Consider the following 25,160-nt stretch of genomic DNA (forward strand, 5'->3'; position numbering starts at 1 on the left):
CCATCTGCTGGCTAGAGCCAGTACTGCGGTATGGGACATGCTGGAGAGGCCCCCCGACAACAGAGCGTCCAGTAATATGCAGTAAGAATACCCTGCCGGACGTCTTCTGACATTGGAGCTGTACAGCCTTTAATCAGAATGTCGTCAGACAGTGGATTGGAAAGGGTTAAACTGCAGCAGCGTACATAGAAGAGAGGGGGGCCCATATCAAAAATCATAATGGGCCCTGTATTAAGAAGCTGGATTTTGGCACCTAGGACAGAAGGGTCTGCTCTTTGTTCTCCCCTCCACTCCTTTTCCATGAGCCTTAAAGGAGATGTCTCGAGGCAGGAGTGAATTTTTTTTTTTTTGCCCAGTCCCCCTAATTAAGCACACATTACTAAGCCCCCCTGTAAATGACGTTTCTAGCTGGTTCGTACTTACCGTTCCAGCGTTTCAGCAACTTATAAAAATTTTCCCAAGATGGCCGCCGGCTCTTTTCCCTTCGCTTGCTGCAGCCCGACGTGCGCGCTCCCGAGACGCTACCAGGTGTGTCTCCATGACAACCAGACGCCCTGCAGCCGCCGACCGGACCCCTGGAGTGAACACGGCCGACCAGTCACCCACCGCCAGGCAGCAGGTAACCGGCGCAGCCCCCCCCCCCCGGCACAGAGGCAGCCCCCCCATCGCAGCGGCAGCCCCCCCATCGCAGCGACAGCCCCCCCCGGCACAGCGACAGCCCCCCCATCGCAGCGACAGCCCCCCCCCGCACAGCGACAACCCCCCCATCACAGCGACAGCCCCCCCATTGCAGCAACAGCCCCCCCATCGCAGCGGCAGCCCCCCATCGCAGCGGCAGCCCCCCCCCGGCGCAGCGGCAGCCCGCCCCCGGCACAGCGGCAGCCCCCCCGGCCCATCACTTACCGGGACAGCTGGGCGGCTTCTTCGGACAGCTCGGCAGCTCTGCACCTTCCTCTAACAGAGGATGGTACAGAATGGCCGCTCCAGCGCGCTCCCGAGCAGTGACAGGTCGTCTGCGCATGCGCAGAAGAGCTGTAGCGGGGAGCACACTGAAGCGGCTCGTGCTGAAAGGAGAAGACCGGACTGCGCAAGCGCGTCTAAAAAAGCAAGCTGCCAGCGAATTTAGACGGAACCATGGAGACGAGGACGCTAGCAACGGAGCAGGTAAGTGAATAACTTCTGTATGGCTCATATTTAATGCACAATGTACATTACAAAGTGCATTAATATGGCCATACAGAAGTGTATAACCCCACTTGATTTCGCGAGACAACCCCTTTAAGACATTTAGGCCGGTTTCACGCGGGCGACAAAAATCACACGATTTTCTCGCGATGTGACATAGCTACAAATGGCATGTATGTGAAGCCCATGCTTTTCTATAGGTTCCTTCACATTGTGTAGGCTGCTACATTACGAGGAAAAAAAAATTGCGGGTTGCTGAATATTACTACAATTTGCGAGGTTTTGTAGCTTATGTCTTCTATGGAGCCTTCCTTTGTGTTGCATCAGATCGCACAGAAACGCGTTTTTTGTGTGGTGCGATGCAACTTTTACAGTAGGAAATACTACTGTCTGTCCCTAAAATAAGCCCTAGCTGCAGTAAAAAAAAACAAAAAAACTTTGCAGCTCTGGCAGACTTGCTTGTAGTCTTTCCCCCCCTGCTTCCTGATCAGGGATTCAAAATCTCAGCCTCCAGGAAGCGCTGGCTCTGATCGGTTTTCGAGTGAACCAATCACGGCCAACGTAGTGATTGGCTGAGCCGTGGCACTGGAGAACCAATCAGAGGCAGAGCTTCCTGGAGGCTGGGATTTTTAAACCCCTGACCAGGAAGCTTTGCCTGAGGTCTACAAACAAGTGCCAGGGCTGAAAGGAGACATGCGGCGGAGCGGACACTGCCTCCTAGGTGGTGTATTGTGTTTTGTTTGTTTATTTTGTCATGCAGCTAAGGCTTATTTTTGGGGTAGGGCTTATATTTCAAGTTCCCCCCAAAATCCTCTCAAAAGAGTGCTACAAAGTCGTGCGACTTTAAAGCGACACAAAATCGCAGCAAGACAACACAACAATATCGCACAGAACACAGATGCTATCGCCATTGTGAAAAAAGCCTAATCACCTTCTTGTTTTTGAGCAATTCAGGTACTCTGGAGAAGGATGTCCTGTAGTGGTTCCAACTGCCCAAGAAAAGCCCACCCTCCTCCCATCCGGCCCCCATGCCTTTATGGTAAGTACGTTCTCGCTACACTGTTAGAACCATTGTTCATAAACCCCTTAACGTTACAGGATTGCTGGGGGACACCTAATGCAACAGGACATAAACTTACATCCTGTGGATGGTGCGGGATTAGAAGTGAGCCTGTGCCATCCCGTCACAGAAGGGGACTGTGACTGATAGCTGGCCTCCCGCTGCAACAGTGGGGATTGGTGAGAACTCTTAACCCCTTACATGCCGCGAGCAATGTACATAGCGACATGTAAAGGGTTCACAGAGGGAGCGCTCTCTATGTGACGTCATGGGCACGCTAAGATTTAATCACAGATGGCCGATGGGTTGCTGTGGAAATCAGACGCCATACACTGGTGTCTGGGCCTACATAGCTTGTGAACACTATTGTGAGCGATGCATTGCAGTACAGAAGTACTGCAAAGCATTATCATAACGATTGGAGCTTTTATGTTTCAAGTCCCCTGCAGGGACATAAAAAATGTAAGAAGAAAAATTTAAAAAAGTAAAAAAAAAAAAAAAAGGTTTTCACATTTTGCCCTGTTTCTGTAAAAAAAAAGAACATTTTAAAACCCTCACATATTGGGTATCATCGTATCCATAATGACCTGTTCAACACAGTAGTTAGACTGCACAGCAAAAACCGCAGGAAAAAAACCGTTGAAGAATAGAGGCAAAATGCTTATTTTGATCATTTTGCTTCCCAAAAAACGCAATAAAAATGATCAAAAAAGCCATTTGTACCCCCCAAAATGATACCAATAAAAACTACACCTCAGAGAGCTCCGTCCATGGAGAAATAAAGTTATTGGAGACATTTTTCTAGAGTCCATGTCAGTAATCTTATCAGATGCATGAACCTACTGTTCCTCCCTCCTCAGCCTCTTACCTCCATTACCAATCTTGGTATCACAAACTTGACCCTCCCTGGATCTCCTCACCAGCCAAACGTTTAGGCTGGGTTCACATGGGACAGATTTGCCACGGAAATTCTGTGCAGAATTTCTGTGCGGCAAATCCGACTGCGGCTCCTAATCCCGGGATTAGCCAGCCATGTGGATAAAATTTTGCAAAAATCTCATTCACATGGGGCGGCAAATCCCTTGTGGCAATGCCGGGTCGAACCGGCGCTGCGGCGCGAAATTGACAGCCGCAGCATGTCAATAATTTTTTTTCCGTTGCGGCCTCACTCCGCTTTATGGGGTGAAAAAGCAGCAACGGAATCTTGGCGGCCGAACCGCTCCAAAACTCTTGGCGAAATGCTGCGGGTTTTGAAGCTGTGGCTCTCTCACGGAAATCTCACAGTTTTTCGATGTGGCCAAGCCGTGAGATTTCCGTGGGATTTCCGTCCCGTGGGCGTTCAGCCTTAGAGTCTGTAGTCACACACCATTCTCTCCTCTTGTCCTCTCTCCCTCTTTTGGTGTCCCTTAACACTGTTATTTGTATTACACTAACTTATTCTGCAGTGCTTTCAGGTAATTTCTTTATTACCCCCCACCAAGCTGGGTGCTCATGTTATTCAGAAGTTTGGAAGGCTGAGTCAACCTTGAGCCGGCTACTTGAACTTGCAATCTTCAGGTCGTGAGCGAGAGGTGATACTCAAATTTAACTCTTCGGCCCTGATACACTATATGGTCAAAAATATGTGGACACCTGACCATCACACCTACAGTACAAGGGTTTAGAAAACCAATTCCAAAACCCAGGGTAGTAATATTGAGTCAGGCTCCCTTTTGCGAATACAACAGCCAACTATTGCTCCATGAGATTTTGCAGCAGGTCTGTGGGAATTTGTAAGGTCAGGCACTACTGTTGGATGGGAGAGTCTGGTTCGCAATTGGGGTACTAATACATTCTAAAGGTGTTCAATGGGGTTGAGGTCAAGGTGTGTGTGTGTGTGTGTGGGGGGGGGGGGGGGTAGGTCAATGGTGGGGGAACCAATTGTCAAATTCTTCAAAAATTTCTAGAAGGAACAGATGAACGGCATGACTGAGAATTCTAAGAAAAGACGCTTCTGAATTGTTATTTCTTGGGGAATACAAGTAATTGCAAATCAGTCATGTCAGGAGAGCTGATGTTACGTTCGAGAAGGATGTCATTTTGTGTCTGTAAGGCCGGCTTCAAATCGCGTGAGATTTGTACGTTACGAGACGCACAAATGTGAACCCCATTCTTTTGAATGGGGTCATACACATGACTGATGTTTTCCCACATGGCACCACGATGCCATGCGACATGTTCTATCTGGCTGTGTGCTCTCACATCGCACCATACATTGTTTTCAATGTGGCCAGCGGCAGCATCGCTGACCCCATTAAAAGCAATGGGAGAAACTCCGCGATCCTCTGCCCCAGCTGTGACAGCCGCAGCAGAGGATCGCTACATCCCCGAAGTGATGCAAGGCTGTTTGGCCATGAAATTGCCTACCATTTATGGGGAATTCACATGTTGGGGAGCATGATATGGGGGCGGGATTCACAGCCCCATATCGTGCTCACCCATGTGAAGTTAGCCTAAAGAATGAATATAGAGAAAAAGTACAAACGTGGATAACACAAAATGGTATAAAAGGAAACAAACAAAATAAGGGAGCAGAAGAACGGACCCCAACCTGCTGTTATGAGGAAACCCTACCTAAAAGTAGAACGTTCGCCCTGATGAGGGCAAACTCACATCAAGAATCTGGGATTACCCTGACTATCCCTAGGTGGAAATGTGACAACAATTAGATGTTACACAAGTATAAGAACCACAAGTATACAGGTAATAAGACATAACACCGCAGATAATATGTATATCTTCAGACAGACTTATCTGGACTGAAAATGCAAATAAGGAAGATGGAACAATACCTCTGCAACGCCCCCTATTGGATGGCAGCATTCCTTCAAGTCAGTGTACAACTTTTTAACAAGTCTGTAAAACAATGATTGGCAATAGGAAACCAAGCCAGAAATCCACACACAGACAGCTGTTTGGGGGTGTTTGCCCCTCATCAGTGTGCAGTAGATTTCTGGCTTGGCTAGGCTAAAATCCCCATCTATGTTTGGTAGTCAGGAACCGGGAGATTTTGAATTACCCTGGGAATCCTCGGCCTTTGCGCTTGCGCCTGTCATTTTGTCGATGGGTGCATGCGCAGAAGCCGTGGTAAGGTTCGCAGATAAATCCTGGAGCCTTAGGTATGTAATTTAATCTCCCCTCACGGATATGATCCATGAGGGGAGATGAAACAAACTTTTAAAACTTTTTTTACACCTTTTTTTTAACTTTACATGATCACCGTTATCCATTGGATTACAGCGATCGTGTGACCAGGGACGGCATACTGCAGCCCCTGGTGACATCTCCTTGCTCTCGGTGACTCATGCTAGCTGAGAGCAGGGAGATTTTAAATCTCTCGGTCTCACCGGCCTTCTGCACATGCGCTTGACATTTGGCGTGCATGCACAGAAGGCGGTGTCAAGTCCTGGTGTCAAGGACGAAGGTGAGTACATTCAGCTCCCCTCATGGATCTGATCCGTGAGGGAAGCTGAAACTTTAACTTTATTTTACTTTTTATTCACTTTCATGCAATCGCTGTTATCCACTGGATAATAGCGACCACGTGACCAGGGGTCGTTCCCCGCGGCCACCCATGACAGCTCCAGGCACTCGGCTATCTCCAACAGCCGATTGATGGCCGTTTGGAATAAGGCCCGTTTAGTGAGGCTGTCAAAGGGCGTATTGGCAGTCACTAAGGGGTTAAGGTGGAAATACAGACTGCTTACATCAAATACACAAACAGCCCGGATATCTGAGATTATTAGTATCTAACAAAACCATTGAGCATTGGGCTTTCTGACCCGTGTTGATGACAGTGATATTGTTAGGGCAAAACAAAAACATCAAACTGCTGAATGCTACAAGTTCTCAAAAAAAGCAAAACAACTGCTGGGGTCACCTACAACTCTGCTCTGCTTATCTCCGGCTCCTGTTTCCAGCAGTGGAATGTTAGGTAAACAATAGTTGGCCAGAAGTCCTACAAAATATTCCCAGGTGTTGGATTGCTAAATATTTACGGCCGCGGCACAGATTGTCATGGGAAACCCGTGGCAGAGAAACGGTTTGGAGTGAAAGGTAACCCACAAAGGTTTCATCTTTACAATTTTGCCTTATGTTGCTTTAGCTCTAAGGGGCCTTATTGTTTGTAGGGCAAATTGCAGGTTTTTAGGGACCATGCTGGGATACAAATAAACACACAAATACATATAACTTAATATTTAATTTGCATAAGTTTTTTATCACTTTTTTTTAGCTTTCATCTTTAATCTTTTTTAGCATCAGTAGAATTTTGATCTTTCTTTACCTCTAACATGCATAATATTCTGTACGTGAATCTATTTAGGACTTCTCCCAATGAGCGTATGCGCAAATTCTCTCGCCCCATAGCACCGCATTTGTGCAGTGAACGAGGTGCATTTTCCTGCATATCGGCACATTGTACTGTACATTTTTGCGCACGCAGGGACCGTTCATATGCGCATGTCACAAACCCCATCCTGATTTAAAAGGCTATTTAGCCTTTATGAGGTCTATTGTTCACGGAATTACACAGCGTTTTGCATAACATTGGCGCATGTCCCATAGACTTCTTTTCTGCGTGAATATGCAGAAAGATAGAGCAGGTCCTTATTTTTGTGCGCAAAACAATCGTTTATGTGAAAGAACCCATTGACATCAATGGATTCTATTATCTGCGTATTGCGCGCGTATATCTTACATGTGTAAATATGTATATCTAAGGGTGGCTTCAGACTAGCATTAGTGCAAATACGCTCGCCACAGCACAACGTATTTGCGTATGAACGATGTTTCAAGAGCCAGGGTGTTGCACGCGTGTCAGTGCTTATTACTGTAGTTTTTGCATGCGCAGGGCCAGTCAACACGCGCACGGGACACTCCCTTTCTGTGGAATTGATTGGCTAATAAATGCAGGAAGATAGAGAGGGTCCTATTTTTTGCGCAAACAAAATCTGCACGAGAGAAAAGCGCTTAGAAGAATGAACTCATTGAAATCAATAGATTCTATTCTCTATATTTTGTGCCCATTTGAAGGAGCCCCTAAGAGCCCTTAAAGGGGTTGTCCCGCGAAACAAAGTGGGGGTATACACTTCTGTATGGCCATATTAATGCACTTTGTAATATACATCGTGCATTAAATATGAGCCATACAGAAGTTATTCACTTACCTGTTCCGTTGCTAGCGTCCCCGTCTCCATGGTGCCGTCTAATTTTCAGCGTCTAATCGCCCATTAGACGCGCTTGCGCAGTCCGGTCTTCTCCGTGTTGAATGGGGCTGCTCGTGCTGGAGAGCGCTCCTCGTAGCTCCGCCCCGTCACGTGTGCCGATTCCAGCCAATCAGGAGGCTGGAATCGGCAATGGACCGCACAGAAGACCTGCGGTCCACCGAGGGTGAAGATCCCGGCGGCCATCTTCGCAAGGTAAGTAAGAAGTCACCGGAGCGCGGGGATTCGGGTAAGTACTATCCGGTTTTTTTTTTCAACACATGCATCGGGTTTGTCTCGCGCCGAACGGGGGGGCTATTGAAAAAAAAACAAAAAAATGTTTCGGCGCGGGACAACCCTTTTAACCCTTTGCAATCCAATTTTGGATTCAGGGCTTCCTAGGTGGTTTTCTCTTTCTGCCATTGTACAATAGCGCCACCTGCTGCCTAGAGCCAGTACTGTGGTATTGGACATGCTGGAGAGGCCCCCGACAACAGAGCGGCCAGTAATATACAGTAAGAATACCCTGTCGGACGTCTTCCGACATCAGAAACTGTACAGCCTTCAATCAGAATGTCTTTAGACGTCAGACAGTGGATTGGAAAGGGTTAAAGTAGGCCAAAACAGGCACTGTCATAGTAAGGCATTTTAGGCCATTTTACTACGACAGATCAGACCCTTTTACAAGGACAGATCAGCTAAAGGCTAGACTGAAAGTGATCAGTGACAACCGCGCTCATTTCTTCGACAAGCTGGAAGACTGGATCACCTGGTTAGAGCGCCAATAGATCCTGAGTGCCTTGTGTTACCCCAAGGGGACTCACCGGTTGAAACCATTACTGACGCCTTTTACTGACATTAATAATGCTACCACTTAGCTCTATAGAAGGGAGATAGATTTTCCTTGGAGGAGAAGGTATTACATGCTTGATTGTATGTTACATTAGGTTCAGAATGCTTTACGCATGTCTTATGATTGCATTAAAGTAACTGCCTTATGTTGGCTATTGCTCTTCCTCCTCTTTCTCTTGGGTTATTTTTCAACTAGCTGGCACCAGGTATAGATTTAAGCTCGAGAGTCAGTAGACTGTAGTTTGGTCTGGTGCTCCTGGCCTTCAGTGGAGGAATCCTCTGTGGCTGTAGGGGCTCGTTATCTGCACGGAGTCACGGAACAAACTACAGAATAAGTGAACGTATATGGGCTTATATCTACTATTCTGGAGCCATGGTCCCTGATCCCAAGCTCATTAATAACACATTCACCAACTTCTACACAACTCTATACACTTCAAAACTCAATTGCCACGGGAAAACCCTAAACACCTATCTCAACACTAACACATTCCCAACATTGCCCAAGAGTAGCATGACTAGGCTAGATGAGGCCTTAGAGCTGGAGCAGATAGTAGAAGCTACCCGGTACTTCCCGAACAGAAAGTCCCTGGGCTCAGACAGACTTCCTTGGAGTGGTATTAAACAAACATGGAATTCATAGCCACGAAACTCCTCACGTTATACAATAATATCCTTCAGGTGGGGATCTTGCTGGCGACCATGCATGAGGTACTGATAGTTCTAATCCCCAAACCAGGGAAGGACCCAGAAGACTGTGGCTCATACCGACCCATCTCCCTCCTTAATAATGACATTAAAATCCTGGCAAAAATACTGGCAAAACATGTCAATCGGGTTCTTAGCCACATCAGACATGCTGATCAATTGGGATTCATGCTGGGCAAGAGCGCGACTATGAATATTAGACGACTCTTCATTAACCTTGCTATATTGCACTCCAATCAGGGGAAGCGTACTCTGGTCTTCATTGATCAAGCGAAGACCTTTGATTCAATGGAATGGAGATACTCATGGGAAGTGCTGACTCGTTTCAGGTTTGGGGCAAACTTCATTAAATGGGTGCAAATACTGTACCATCACCCAGTGGCTCGGATACGCACAAACACTTATATATCTAAGCAATTCTCAGGGTTGCTCTCGGTCCCCAGCACTCTTTGCAATTGCAACCAACCACTAGCGATCCAAATCTGAGCGTCAACCGAGCAACGGGTTTAGACTGAGAACATACGAAAAATGCGTGGCATTATATACAGACGATACCCTCCTATTCTTGTAGGACACAGAATCCTCTTTGGTGGCAGTACTCTCTATTTTCGATGCATTTGGAATATACGCTAGGGTGAAGGTCAATTGGGATAAAACTGGGCTGCTAGACATTGATGCCCCGGTGACCTCTTGCTCTCCCTGCCCCCCTGAGGTGGATAGATAGAGTTACCTATCTAGGGTGCGAATGTCTTCTTACCATTTCTATGCGGACAACCTTATCCCATTGTTAGAATTGGTAGAGGTCATGGCGGCCTGATGGGCTTCCCTTCCACTGATGCTAGTAGGCTGTATAAACCTATTCAAAATGAAATTACTACCCCGCTTGTCTTCTGCATCCAGCTGTTCCCCACTCAGAGCGCCTGGCTGTTATACAGCTGAGCGCTCGGAGCAGAGGATACAGAAGACAAGCGGGGTGTCCTTGCTTGTCTTCTGTATCTGGCTGTTTTCTGCACAGAGCGCCCGGCTGTTATAGAGCCGAGCGCTCCGAGCAGAGGATGCAGAAGACAAGCGGGGTGTCCCCGCTTGTCTACTGCATCCAGATGTTTTCTGCATGGAGCACCTGACTGTTATACAGCCGAGCGCTTCATGCAAGGTGTGGAGAACAGAGCTGGACCGCTCTGTTCTTCATACCCCGCCTGTTATCAGGGAGCGGGATACAACTGAAACAATAGTATCAGCTGTATCCCGCTGTGAATCCCTGGTAAGGCTCATCATTGTCTTTCAGCACGCTGAAAGACAACGATGAGCGACGGCTGAACGAAAACTGCACGATGTCAGTGCAGTTACACACAACGATTATCGCTTTTGAGCGAATTTTGAGCAATAATCGTTGTGTTTAAATGGGCCTTTAGATTCAAAACTGACTGACAACAACAACTTGCATGGACTTTGTCTGTTCTCACTGTCTTTTATCTTTATTGATATTACACAGTGCTTTACATCTCTCGATACTTTCTGTCCTCATTGAGGTCACAATCTATATTCTCTATTAGTATGTTTTTTGAGAACATACGATTCCATGCAGATGTTGCTCTTGGTCAGATTTGAAACCAGGACCCTAGCACTGCAAGCCAAAAGTGCTAACCACTGAGCCATAATGTTTCTCCTTCCTCTGTCTTCTTCTTCCCAAGGAGGAGGAAGAGGGTCAAGTAGGAAGCAGAAGCATGGTTGCTCAATGGATAGCACTGTTGTCTTGAAGCACTGAGGTCCTAGCTGCACACATGAGCAAGGTCAACATCTGCACGGAGTTTGTATGTTCCCCAAAAACATATCAATAGGTGAATATAGATTGCGAGCCACAATGGGACAGAAAATATCAAGTGATGTAAAGCACCGTGTAATATGTAGGTGCTATAGAAATAAAGGTGCTTGTTATGAAACACAGGGAGAACATACAAACTTCATGCAGATGTTATCCTTGGTAAGATCTGAACCTAGGACCCCAGTATTGCAAGGTAACAGTGCTAACTGCTGAGTTACAGGACCAACATGTTATATACAAATTTTTAGGGGTATTGCAAATAAAAATAGGAAAATGGGTCCAATGCACATAAGGTTTAGTGCACAATGTGCTAAAATTTAAGGACATAACCCTCTGGTCTTTGGGACAACATCAAGGTTTGCGGTCAAATCCAAATTTGGGTGAGACCACAAGCGCAAGGCGAGTCCAACATTTCAATTGATACGAATAGACAAAGAATATACGTGTCTTATTACACCTTCAGAGCGCTGTCCCAGAACCTATAATTTTTTGTAGGGGTGTTGGAGATGGTTCGGTTTGAACTAATTCGGACTGAGCTGAATTTTGTCAAAATGGCCAAAATGAACTTTTCAAAAGTTTGCTCAACACTAATTCCAGCCAATAAGGCAGTCACCACCCTACAATCCTGGGTGTATTGTGCTCATTTTCTTGAGTTTTAAGAGTGTGTTATACAGTATATGAAGTCATCGCGTGGCCTCTTGCCACAGGCCATATTTTTGGCACCTGATTTTTGGGTTAAGGGATTTATTCTTTTTTTTTTTTTAAGAACAATCTAATTGGCAGCCTTTGTCGTGAATGTGTTTCTAATGGCTCCTCAGTTTCAAACTATTCTCTTAGCATTAGCTGAAATATAAAGTACAGTGAAAACAAAGTAGAGAGTTTTAGGAAGTTAAGATGTGAATGAGACCTCTTGGCAGATTTACTAATAGGATAAATAGTTGAGAAAGGAAGAAATGTGGGTTGTGTCCTTAACATAGTGTCGCCCCAGAGAGTCATTACAAAGGTTGAGAGTTGTGCTTACACAGGAAACTCCAGTGGTTCATTTCCTGCAAATTCTTAGTGAAGAAATGGTTTTTATGTAATGACTGTCAATGTGCTGATTTTTATACTGTAGCAAAGACAATGATATGTGTGGATGCTGGTGAATTAAGTAAGAATCTCTGGTGAAGTTGTATGTGTCACTAAGGGGTGGCCAGTAGAGATGAGCGAACGTACTCGTTTAGGGCGATTTCGCAATCGAGCAGCGCTTTTTTCGAGTAACTGACTACTCGGGCGAAAAGATTCGGGGGGCGCCGGGGGTGAGCGGGGGGTTGCAGAGGGGAGTGGGGGGGGGGGAGAGAGAGAGAGCTCCCCCCTGTTCCCCACTGCAACCCCCCGCTCACCCCCGGCGCCCCCCGAATCTTTTCACTCGAGTAGTCAGTTACTCGAAAAAAAAGCGCTGCTCGATTGCGAAATCGCCCTAAACTAGTACGTTCGCTCATCTCTAGTGGCCAGTTTTCATTCCTGAAGTGTTCAGGAAAAAAAATACATGCCATTCCAAATTAGGACCTATGCCTAATGTCTATGCTTATGTCTATGCCTATGTCTCACCTACAATATGCATTTGTTCAGTTGAGCTACATTTCGAACAAACAAAAAACGTACTGTTAAAGGGATCATAATGGATGTCTAACTGATGGAAACAGAAACTATCCTTTTTTGTGATGGATTCGTTAGTTGCACCAATTAGACATCTTTTTTTGGTTTTAAAAAGAAAAAAGAGGGATTTATTAATAGCGAATAAAAGAAAGCTGATATAAACATACCCTTAGAGCATGTTCACATCTGTGTCCAAGACTCTGGTCTATTTCCATTGATTGGCCCTAACAACAAAACTATTGGAACTTCTGGATTTGGCACTTGCTGGATCCAAATAGTGCTGGATGGACCCTATTGTCTATAATGGGATTCATCCATCTTCTGGCATTCTGACCAGCATTTTCCCAGATAAAATTGCGCAGCCTCCAACACAGATGTGGACATGTCCTAAAACAGTATGTTATGTAATGCATGTTTCAGTAAAGCTACTGATTAGAGATGAGCGAGTACGCTTGTTTAAGGCTGATGTTCGATCGAGTAGCAGTCTTATCGAGTAACTGTGTACTCGCCCGAGCAGCATGCGGGAGGGCAGTGAAGGGGAGCGGGAGGGAAAGAGTCATCTCGCTCACTCTCCCCCTGCTCCCTCCCGCTCCCGCCCCTGCCGCCCACCCCCCCCCCCTCCCGCATGCTGCTCGGGCAAGTACACAGTTACTCAATAAGACTGCTACTCGATCGAGCAGCAGCCTTAAACGAGTGTGCTTGGTCATGTCTACTACTGATATCATCTCATAATGTCACAGAACAAATTCTCAATGGGGGTAATTCCTAAAAGGCACCAAGAGACTGGTTTTATCTATTTACCGCTAATTCTACATTTGTGCATTTTGAAAAAGACAGAATGTAGTCATATTGCATTGTATGAGCATCACCAGAATGGATTAGAAATAAAGTCATCAAGAATGAATTCAAGGGCCATTGAGAAAAATATTGCATAAACTATGCAAGAATTACAGCTAATTATTTACATAGTTCCTCCATTCTCCCAAATGCAATAGCAGATGGACGAACTAACATAATTATAAAAATAAGGAATATTTTTAACATCTGGATGCAAATACTTTTCAGTCAATGACTGCCTTGTCACTGGACTAATTATTTACTGTTATGGTCATCCCTCCCTAATATTTATGTGCTATTAATCTCAACATGTCTGTGCCCTCTTACCCTCTGTCTCTGGAACCTACATTTCCACCGACGTTTGGCTGTTTCGGTAGTTAGCCGTAGTTTTTTGGACTTACTGAATGAGTGATGCTATCGCGTCTAGGAACGCATGTACGCTACGGGAGATGGCGCTGCGTTCTATCATACGGAATGACGTTGATTACGTTTCAACCATAGATCCAGGAACCTGAAAATGCTAACTGCCGTACCAGCCAAACGCCGTCAGAAATGTAAGTGAATGCTAAATGATTGTATGTTGTAAATATGCAGAGAGAGATTGAATTGTTTTATGCTTGATAAAGTCGCAGTTTGGCGATGAAACGCGTTGCATTGGAATAACAGTCCAACCTCGTACATTATGGAGGACCTCTGATAGTCTGTCTCTGGGAGCACAGAGTCTTTTTTTATTTTTTATTTCATCTATTCATTGGATCTGGGGTCTTGTAGCAATAGAAGACACTAATACTTGGCAGCTCTCCTGTATTATTTCGGGATAGAGGGACAACAGGAGGATCCTACCTACATATATTACACGCTTACCACGATTTGGAGGTGCTAGTGGAGTTTCCTGGGCAGGAACTCCGCTCGTCACGGGGTAAGTCCCCATTTGTATTCTCTTTAATCTGATGACCATAAGGGTAAGTGGAGCGCTGCCCTAATCTTATGAGACTTCACATCATGAGCTCTTCCTTTCCTTCTTATTCTCTTCTCTTCCCAGTATTCTGCTACAAGTTTATCTTGGTTTCATCTGCTCAAAGGTTCTCGTTGCAGGACCGGGCGGTTGTTTTAGATATCTTCTAGAAAATATTTATCTGGCCTTTCTGTTTTGGAGTGTTACCAGTGGTTTGCATCCTGTGATACACCCTCTGGATTTACATTCAGAACAACGTCTTAATTGTGGACTTTGACAATGATACACCTACCTCCTTGAGAGTGTACTTGACCGGGCTAGATGTTGTGGAGGGTCTCATCCACTTTGGTTGACTTGCGTGCTCTTCCAGCCTTTTGGTGTTGCTGAGCTCACCAATGCTTTCCTACTGTTTAAGGATGTAGCAGATTGTTGATGTGGCCATTACTAAAGTCTCTGCTATCTTTCTTATAGATTTGTGTTTTTTCACCCTAATGATGGTCTCCCACACTTGCATTGGTACCTCTTTGGCCCACATATCGAGAATTACCGAGAACACCTAACAAATGCACGTTCAACATTTGGAATCAACTCCAGACCTTTAATCTCCTTAATTTGTCATGAAATATAGAGGGAACATACCCAACTGGAGCACGAAACTGCTTAGGAGCTTCACATAAGCGTATTGTAAAACATCTGCACTATAGATCCAGAATAGGGACGTGTTACAGATGGTAATGCAATCTATGTACATAGGTGAATTTTGCATGGCCATGCTTTAAAAAAACTCAGTATGCACTACTTTTATCCATATTGCATAAAAAATATGCCCATTATAGTCCATGGAACATGATTATAATATGGATGCAACTATATGTTATCAGTAGTTGATCTGTATTAGCTACCATATTTGCTCTCTGCTTTATTTTCTGCTAGGCAGAACCAGATTTGTATTCGCAATGAATGTAAATATGGAGGGACATTCAGATTAAATACTGATGACCTACAGTTACTTCCATAATTTCCTCACTTTCCATAGACCATAATGGGCATATTTTTCACACAATTTGGACAAAAGTAGAGCATGCTGAGGTTTTCAAACAAAGCCATGAAAAATTCACCCATGTAAATAGATACTTAGATTTACAGCTGCTCCGTATTATGGTCTGCAAGACACGGACCAAATATGGTTTAAGAATATGCTAGTCTGAAACCGGTCTGTCAGTCAACCGGCCAATTACGTTTGAACCTGTAAAAATGGAGGGACCATGCTATAAACAATTAATGCAATAGTTTTGTTAAACCCCTTAAATTAAAGCTGGAAGTCTACAGTTCAATCATATATCAATGGGTTTGTGGAGGTGTACAGAGAAAAAAGAATGAATTGTGTCACTGTCCAAATACTTCTGGGTTCAACCCTATATCTGAATACATTCTATCTTTTACAAAATGCATTAAATGATTATTCGCTAAAGCTAGCTCTATGCCTCGTACTTTTGGTGTTTGCAAACATTCCCTGGACTCCACATTTGCAAATATGAGGGTAATGACTAAACAATTCTAATTCTCTCTTACAAGATGGGAAGGGGCTGAGGGTAGCAAGCCATGAGTTGTACTGAGATGTTGGGGTATGATAGTATAAACCAGGATCAACAAGAGGGACGGGTCTGAGTTTTTGCAATGTTGCTTCCTAGTGTACAGAGGGAGCAAAAAGTTGCGGCAGTATCTCCTATCAGATGTGTCGGAAAGGGGTATCATCACTCCTTGAGCAGATCACCTAGAAGGTGAGTAAGGAGACTTATAAGGCCATTCATGCTCCTCTGCAATTCCCAATCATTGTTATAAGACCTGCATAAAGGGTCAGACATTGATTTGCAGGAATGCTGCCATCCATCCAATAGGTGGCGCTGCAGAGGTATTGTTCCATGCTCCCATAAGATAACATGATTGCTTCTTGCTAATATTTTGTAGATGGCCATTAAGTACACAATGTAACCAACATATGAAAGTGACCCAGAAAATGGAGATTTCTCTCATACCTTGAAGAAGACTCTGTAGGTTGAGTTCAGCTTCTTGATGAAGCTCCTCTACACAAGGAGGACGCTTTGATGACAGGAATACATTTACAGGCTGCTGTTGCCAGTTACTCAGCTTGGAGTGGTCTAAAGTGGAGGCAGCTACAAAAAGATGGAAACAAGATAAAAACACGTTATTGCCAGGCTCACCATTGTATCATCATTTTCTGACTTGTTTTTGCTCTCTAACTAAGTCTTCTGGGCCTTATTGCAAATATTTTCAGAGCTTCTCTGAAAAGAATATTTGGAACTGAATAAATTTTAACACTTAAAGAGAACCTGTCATTACCTACGAGCACCATAAAGTTAGTGATGATGCTTATAGGATGGGCTTTGGGGGGTCCAGAGGTGTAATTTTATACTTAGCCAGCTCCCCATTCCATTCTGTCCCCCATGGAAGTTGGACAGTGCAGCAAACCCATCTCTGCAGCATGTGCCCACTGCACTGTCCGTTTCCCCGCTTCCAGGGGTGACAGAGTGGGAATGGGTAACCGGGTAAGTATAAAAAGTACATCCCCGGACACCTTGTGACCTATCCTACAAGCACCATAACTTATTTTCTGGTGCTCAAAGGCGATAACAAGTTCCCTTTAGAAGCCGCAGAATGACACATTGAAGGGTCGGACGATCATAATCAGCTATGTTTAACTCTAAAGTAATGCCGCAGTTTAGAGAAAACGACTTCAGCACTGGGCTGTGTTGGGCGAAACATGCGCTGGGCAGCTCCCCTCCATCTTTCCCATCTGGCATACCATGATTGACAGGTCTATACACAAAAAGAGAGAAAGCAGTCACTTGTCAGCCATGCATGAGATGCTGAAGGGGATCCACCCTGCAGACTTTTCCCTCCTTTTGGCACATCACACTTGTTAAAGGGGTTTTCCAAGCAGAATACTATCGAAAACTTATCCTCAGGATCAGCTGTGGTCCCGAGCAACGGACCCCAGCTGATCAACTATTGATGTCCTAGGATAGGTCATCAATAGTATTTTGCTTGGAAAACCCCTTTAAAGCTATGTTTTCTATAAAATGCTTGAACATACCCGATTATGATCATGGACCTGTCAGCAGTTATGGTAGTGTGTTCTTGAGAGCGGGTTCCTTCATCTAACAACTTTATACATTGCTTACAAATATTACAATTTCCTATTAATGCAGTACAAAAATACAACTAGGGAAATCAGAGCAAGAGAAAGACTTGGGTATTCTGGTTACAAGTAAGCTAAGCGGCAGTACTCAATGTCAAGCAGCAGCTGCAAAAGCAAGAAGCAAGTACCATCCTAGAGTATTTAAAAAAAAGCGATAATTATCCAAGATCCCAATGTAATATTACCCCTCTATACATTCCATGTAAGGCCACATCTCGATTATTGGATTCAGTTTTTGGGCTCCATATTCTAAGAAGGAGAACTGGACATGGTGGGTGACTAGATTAATAAATGAGTGAAAGGCTTCTCTTATAATGAGCGGTTAGAAAAATTGGGCTTGGTCAGCTTGGAAAAAAAACAACGGCTTAGAGGTGATCTCATACGCATGTATAAATATGTGTGATCACCACAAAGACCCAGCAAATTATTAATTTTCCAAGGACTTTACAAAGGACGAGCAAATATTCATTACTGGTGGAGGATAGGTAACTTAGACATCCATATAGGAAAGGGTTCTTTACAGTTAGAGTAGTCAATAGAGATGAGCGAGCATACTCGCTAAGGCAAACTACTCGTGCGAGTAGTGCGTTATTCGAGTACCTGCCCGCTCGTCTCTAAAGATTTGTCTGTCGGCGCGGGTGAGAGGTGAGTTGCAGCGGGGAGGGGGGGGGGGGGGAAGGAAAGAGGGAGAGAGGGATCTCCCCTCCGTTCCTCCCCGCTCTCCCCCGCCGCTCCCCGCCCCCCGCCGGCAGCCGAATCTTTAGAGACAAGCGGGCAGGTACTCGAATAAGGCATTACTCACTCAAGTAGTTTGCCTTAGCGAGTATGCTCGCTCATCTCTAGTAGTCAAGCTATGAAATATCCTACCCCAAGAAGTAGTAATGGCAGATACTATATCAGCATTTTTTAAAGGGTCTGGTTATATATCTAATAACAAATGGAATTAAGGCCGACAATTAATCTAGTAAATAATAATAATGGAGCAAAAAAGGTTTGAATTTGATGGAGCTGTGTCGTTTTTTAACCTAAGTAAATTAGTACGAATGTCTTACAGCATGACTTATGGCTTAATTTCGGACATTATTTCTTAGATGATTCATTTAAACCATTGCTTAACATCCAGTTACATAACAAGTCATATTTCCTAAGAACAGCTACTGGACTTTGCCTGTAAGAGACCACAGTTAAAGGAGTTGCCTGGTTGTAAACTATTGATGGTTGATGCAGAATAAGCCATTGATAGTAGATCAGTGGGGGTGGGGGCGCTCAGGACCCCCTCAGATCAGCTGTTTGTTGGGTCAGTCTGCTTGTGCACTGATCTTATTTCTGCAGGAAGCAGACAGCTCTGTTCTTACTGCAGTGGTCAGCCTTGGAGTTGCAAGCAAAGCTCCTATACACTTCAATGGGCAGTTTGCCTGTGAGGGTGTAAACACACAACCGTGTTTGCGAAGATTTTTGCAGCCATACAGTTCATGGCTGCAAAAAGTGACGAAGCGAAGCAATTGACTTCAATAGCTTTGTTCTCATGGCCGTGATTATGGTGTGATATTCTCACATGTGAGAAAAGATAGGTCATAGGGCAGAGTTTGAACAGTTAAGAAGAAAACTGAAAGACTTTTCACAGGTTCATGCACCAATATGTTGCGTTGCGTTGAGCATATGTGCGCAAGCGCCCATGTGTTTAAGTCCTTATACCAAGCCTGGCCACTGCAGTTTGAATGGAGCTGTCTGCTTCCTACAGAAAACAATTCAGTGCACAAGCACAATGACCTGTAGAATCACTGATTAGATGGGCTATTGGCATTGTGTGTCACATGAGGGAAAATTGGGTACGAGACGCGCCATGACAATTCGTCAGTAAGAGACTGGCCGGTTATGTTCTTCTTTCGAGGAGCCGCCAGTAGCTCATCTACAGATGTAAAAGTTGTGGTTGATCTGGAATCCCTCATGTTTCTTTTGCCACTAATTTGTTACTTCTTGTTTGTCTCCATTTCCTCATCCCATCCTGACCCGGCCGCCTCACGCTGAACTTTCTTCTCCTGTGTCAGCAGTGTAAAACTTTCTGTTTTTGTAATGTTATGTCCGCACCCATTCGAAAATTGATGACCTGCTATTTGAACTGCAGGGAAACATTGAATATAGTGTAGAATTACATGTTCAAAAGCACACCACAATAAAACACGTATAAAGCGGATTAGGGTCTCCTGCACACGGGCAATTTTGCTTGCCCAAAATCGCTTGCGCAAACTGCAGACACTAGAGCCCATTGATTTCAATGGGTTCCCTCACATTTGGCCATTTTGCAACTGCATTTCTATTGGTTGAAATAATACGCGACATGCTCTGTTTTTGTGCGCATTTGCGCATCCAAGGCTCAATAAGAGTCTGTGAAGGTGCGCAAATGCACATCCTGTCTACACAAAATTGTGCACAATTTGTGCACGCGTTTTCTCGGTGTTAATTGCTAACACTGGTGACTAATTACGCTGCTGAGCCGGTTCAAAACTGATGTGAATGGGCCCGGTAACATAAAAAAGTACAGTAAAATGCGCATGAATGGGACAATCACGTCATTCTCTCACAAGCGTATCTACGCAAACACTCGTGTGCAGGAGCACTAAGAAACCATTTCTCCCAGAACTCATACTGCAGAAGGAATGATACAGCAAGTCTCTACTGCCCCTCTAAGGGCTCTAATGTGATTGGCGCCCCTATATCGCTCTCGCAATCCTTCTGAAGCCCTCGATGCGAGACATTTTCGCAGGGAAACAGCCTTCCATCCCTGCAGGGCTGAAGGGTTTATTTTCGGGGTACGGCTTACGTTTCAAGCCCCTCCTCCCGAAAATCCTTACCACAGGGAGTTCCCTGCCACTACTGTAACAGCAGTGGCAGAGGATCGCAATCATCTCCCATTGATTTCAGTGGTGCTGGCGCTGCTGTCACCGGCCCCATTGGAGACAATAGTCAAGATCGCAAAAAGAATGGCGATGCTGCGATTTTGTTTTCACGCTGTATCGCAAGCGTTAAAACATCACACATGTGAATGGAGCCATTGGCTTCGTAATTTTGCGATTTCTCGCAGAGCTGGGAAATCGTGCGTTTTCATCGCCAGTGTGAAGGCGCCCTCAAGCTGGTTTCACAATGGTAAACGTGATATTGCGGCAAAATCGCAGTTTTGTTCATACCATTTCTGAGTGTCAGTTTTCTCGCAAAAACATCACTGCCACTTGTGATTTTATTGCAAGACAGACAATAGGACTTTCCAATGTTAAAAACGCCTCGCACAAAAATTGCAAATTCGTGCGTTGCAATGCGATAAAAAGGAGGCTCCATAGGGAAACATGGGAGATTAAAAGAAATCGTAAAATACAGAAAGATAGGACATGACACAATTTTTTTTTCAGGCGACATCGTATGCGTATGTGCAGCCTTTATACGCACCATCGCTAAGCAAAGGGAGTGGGAAATTTTAAAAAAAGCTACTAGGAAGATTGCATGACTGTGTGCGTGAGATACGCTGTCATGCGTAATCCAAAATCGCTGACATACAAAGCGAATGCTGCATTATAGACGCAATGTTTTACGCGTATGCTCATGTGAGCCCGGCCTTAGGCTGCTTTCATCTCTGCGCTGGGGTTTCCATTTTTCTGCTCTGTTATGGCAGCAGGAAAGCGGAATCCCCTGACTGAACCGATCCGTTTTATAACAGAACTGGCCATCACCGGATGGACCCGATTGACTATAATGTTTTCAATGTTGCTGTGAAGACCCCACTAAGGTTCTCTCTGCCGCCATCTTTACATTCTGTGCCAGCTACCGATATCCCTCATACAGTAGCGGTGACAGTCAGCGCCATGTCACACTAGCGTTTTTGCTTTCCGTCTAGATGTTCCATCGAGTGAGCAGCAAAATATAACCGTCACAATCAAATATGTCCCTCTCCCCCCACGTAGGCCTGTTGGTTGTCTGACGCCTCTGTCTCTTACCCCTCTCTGCTGCCTCTTCCTAGTTCCCTTAGCAGCCACCAATCTAGAGTCAAACAGTGGATGGAGATTGACTATTTGGCCACCCCAGTTTGGGCTTGTAACACATTTTTTGTACGTTTTTACTTCATGGATTGTAAAATACTGCTGAATATCCTGGTGTTATATAAACTAGGATTTCTTTGACATGTTATCACGCTACACCCCAATTAGCTATAACATAAACCTACCGGTCTAGCAATGTGTAGACCCCCTTCATGCTAAAACAGCTCTAACGCATCAAGGCATGGACTCCACAGGACCTCTGAACGTGTCCTCTGGCATTAGGCTCCAAGAAGTTAGCAGCTGATTCCTTAAAGGGGTTCTTCAAGATTTTTACTATACACTCAGGATAGGTTATCAACAGTTGAATGGTGGAAGACCACCAATTAGGTACCTTGCTGATTGCCAGGCCTGCTGTCAGAGTGGACAGTGCTGGCAGTAGATAGCATTGTCCATATTGCAGTGGCCCAGTTCTGTACAGCAGACTCAGCTCCCATTGGATTCAATGGGAGCTGAGTCTGTAGTACCAAACTGGGCCACTGCAATGTTGACAGCACAGCCTGCTTCTTGTGCAGTCTGCTTTAACAGCGGACTCAGGGTTCAGCAGATCGTCAGGGGTCCTGAGCGGCAGACCCCTGCCAATAGTAATAGTAGGCTTGCTTTCTTATCACGTTGCATCCTGATGCCATCACTTCCCCAGCTAAGTTACACACATGCACCCAACTTTATAGGGCCTCATGTGGTGCATGAGGCCCTATAAGTATGAGTATTAAGGCAGCAGAATGCAGTCCTAAGCTCTCGCTCACAACCTGAAGGTCTGACAACTTTCTATCATTGCCAGCCTTTTGCACTACAATAGCTCTTCTGTGGGACTGACCCTGATAGGGTAGCTTTAGCTCCCCCACACTTCATTAAACCTTTAGTACCCATGATTCTGTGGCCAGTCCACTGCTTGCCATTCTTTGAGTCATGTTTCATACTAACTACTGCATATTAGGAGCACAGCACAAAACCTGACATTTTGGAGATGCTCTGGCCCAGTCATCTACCTACCACAATTTTGCTCTTGTTAAAGTTGCTCAAGTACTTATTCTAAGGCCCCTTTTTACACGGGATAATCTGTTGGGTGCAGATACCCAATAGGTCGTCCCAAGGATAATGGTTCATGTCCTTTCGTTGGGTGAATGGAGGTGGAGTCGGCTGTGGATCAATCCGACCCACCTGCCTCCATTCACAGTAAACAGGCAGTTGTTCATAAATGAAAGACTGCCTGTTTACACGGGTCAATCCATTGTTTAGTTTTATGAATGCAGAAACTTAGAGACGTATGGAGAAGTAAACAAATTCTTGTTCGTCATTCAGTCGGGGTGTGCATTTACAGTGAACGATGTGGGTATCTGACCGATTTATCGGCCTGAGTAAAAGGGCCCTTGACCAATCTTCCAACACATCAACTTCAAGACCTGATTATTCACTTGCTGCATCATATATCCCACCCCTTTATGGGAACCATTATGATGATATGATAAATGTTATTCACTTCACCTGTCAGTGGGTTTAATATTATAGCTGATCAGTGTATATGATGAGATGGAACAATATGGCGCTAATGAACGTTACATGGTAGTTGTGTACACGGGTAAGCCATATTGCATCGCCTATGGAGAAATGTTGTTTCATAATCCTACTTCCTTCCTAAATAAGTTTCCTGAGATCTAAGAAACTGCTAACAGAAAACAATCAGTTCCCCTTTTGCTCATTTAATTTATTACTGAAAGGTATAACCAAAAAGTTCTTATTTTTGTGCAATTTATACTGTAAAAGTGCTATAATAGGGGCATCATTGTGCCATACAAGGTAATAATTGTGGATAAAGATATGACTTGTCAAACATATCAGATGGGACATTCGGAAAGTGTTGTATAATACAGTACATAAAGTGCCACAGTGTAGGTAGCACTTTGATGTTGGTTGGTTAATGGATTTGGTGCACTGAGCTACATACGGTATGTCCATAGCTGAGAATGTGAGTGATTATGGTTCAGTTGACACACCATTCAGTGGCCTACAAACACCCACAGTAATGAGTACATATTAAGCTTGAGATATTATTTTCACTGTAGACCATGAAAAGTAATAAATAGTCCCTTGATGTTCCTCAATGAACTATTGTCTTCGAAATTAAAAGAACATTATAGCATTATATATATGTGCCCTACGCTTGGGGATTCTCTAGCATAGTATTCCTACATTTCTGTAGATTGTTCATGCTTTTTATTATACAGTCAATTATAAAAATGTGTGTATGTACTATTCCACATAGGACCTTGGACACATAGCAGAAGGTTGTCTGGAGTGACGAATCCCGTTTCCTGTGGAACCATACAGATGGATGGGCCCACATCTGGTGTAAAAAGCATGAAGCTGTAGCCCCTAGGTGTGCTGTTGACATTCAACAGGCCAGTGGTGGTGGTGTCATGGTCTAGGCAGTGTTTTCCTGGAATGGTCTAGGACCGTTGGTTATCATCCCACAATCCTTGAATGGTGAACACTACAGGGATCTGTTGGTTGATAACCTTCACCTATATCTTCAGGAAGTCTTCCCTGACCACAGTGCCATTTTTCAACAGGACAATGCTCCATGACATTGACTTTGGATTACTAGGGGGTGGTTTGAGGAACAAGGCAAAGAATTCTCCACACTGCCTTAGTTGCCAAACTCACAGGATTGTAACCCCATCGAGCATGTTTGGGATATGCTGGAAAGGGCTGTGAGATCTGCTCCCACTTATCCCCAGCATGTGCTCCAACTGATGGAGCTCCTGCGGTCGGCATTGGTGCAGTTGAGTATGGAGGATGTTTGCAACCTTGTGAAATCTATTTCCTGACATCTGAAAGCAGTTATTGCCCAAAAAGGTGGACCTGTTATTGAGTAATGCAGTGATTGTTCAGTGTATATGAAAATCAGCATTCTGGAAATGAGCCAGGACATTGGTTTAAAACGTAAAATATTTGGTAACGTTCATATTTCTCATACCTAGTTTTTCCAGAAGAAGCCAAAACAACCCCCTCTCCCTGGCCAATTTCTTCCCTTTTTTACAAGGGGAGTGATGATTCCCCAGATGAAATAAACCCCTTCTTACACCCAATTGATTGACATTTTCAGTATAGTTACATATAACATAAATCCAGTATTGATTTTGCGGTTACTGCACTTTATGATGAAACTTTCTATTGTGAAATCACTCTTACTGTAAAGAACACTTTCCTACAATGATGATACAAATGCCTTTCATTAACACTTTAATGACGTCCCCATGTCCGTTGTACAGTAACAAATTCCTGACACACCTTTACATTGACCCTATTGATATTTACTATATACAACCCTTTGGCAGGGATGAACAAACCCAGTTCTTCTATTCTTTCATTGTGAAATGCACCAACCAACCAATTTTTTTATCTCTTTCCATGCCCTTCACTTCAACTCCATCACTTCTAAAATGAAGTGCTAACAGCTGCACCCTGTAGTTAAGATGTGGCCTTAAAATGGACATCATATGCAAAGGCATCCCAAATTGTATTTGCTTTTGCAGCTGCTTCTTGGCATTGAGT

General features: G+C 44.5%; 1 protein-coding gene across 3 annotated transcripts in view; it reads right to left on the minus strand.

Moving 5' to 3' along the window:
* NHSL2 (NHS like 2) overlaps positions 1 to 25,160 on the minus strand; it is a 218,875-nt gene that overhangs the window by 31,633 nt on the left and 162,082 nt on the right. For all 3 annotated transcript variants that reach the window (XM_066580945.1, XM_066580946.1, XM_066580947.1), the window contains exon 2: positions 16,337 to 16,474. In XM_066580945.1, the coding sequence (XP_066437042.1) occupies positions 16,337 to 16,474 (138 nt within the window). The remainder of the gene's footprint in view (positions 1 to 16,336; positions 16,475 to 25,160) is intronic.

This window comes from Eleutherodactylus coqui, chromosome 10 (assembly GCF_035609145.1).
Source record: "Eleutherodactylus coqui strain aEleCoq1 chromosome 10, aEleCoq1.hap1, whole genome shotgun sequence".
Lineage (NCBI taxonomy): Eukaryota > Metazoa > Chordata > Amphibia > Anura > Eleutherodactylidae > Eleutherodactylus > Eleutherodactylus coqui.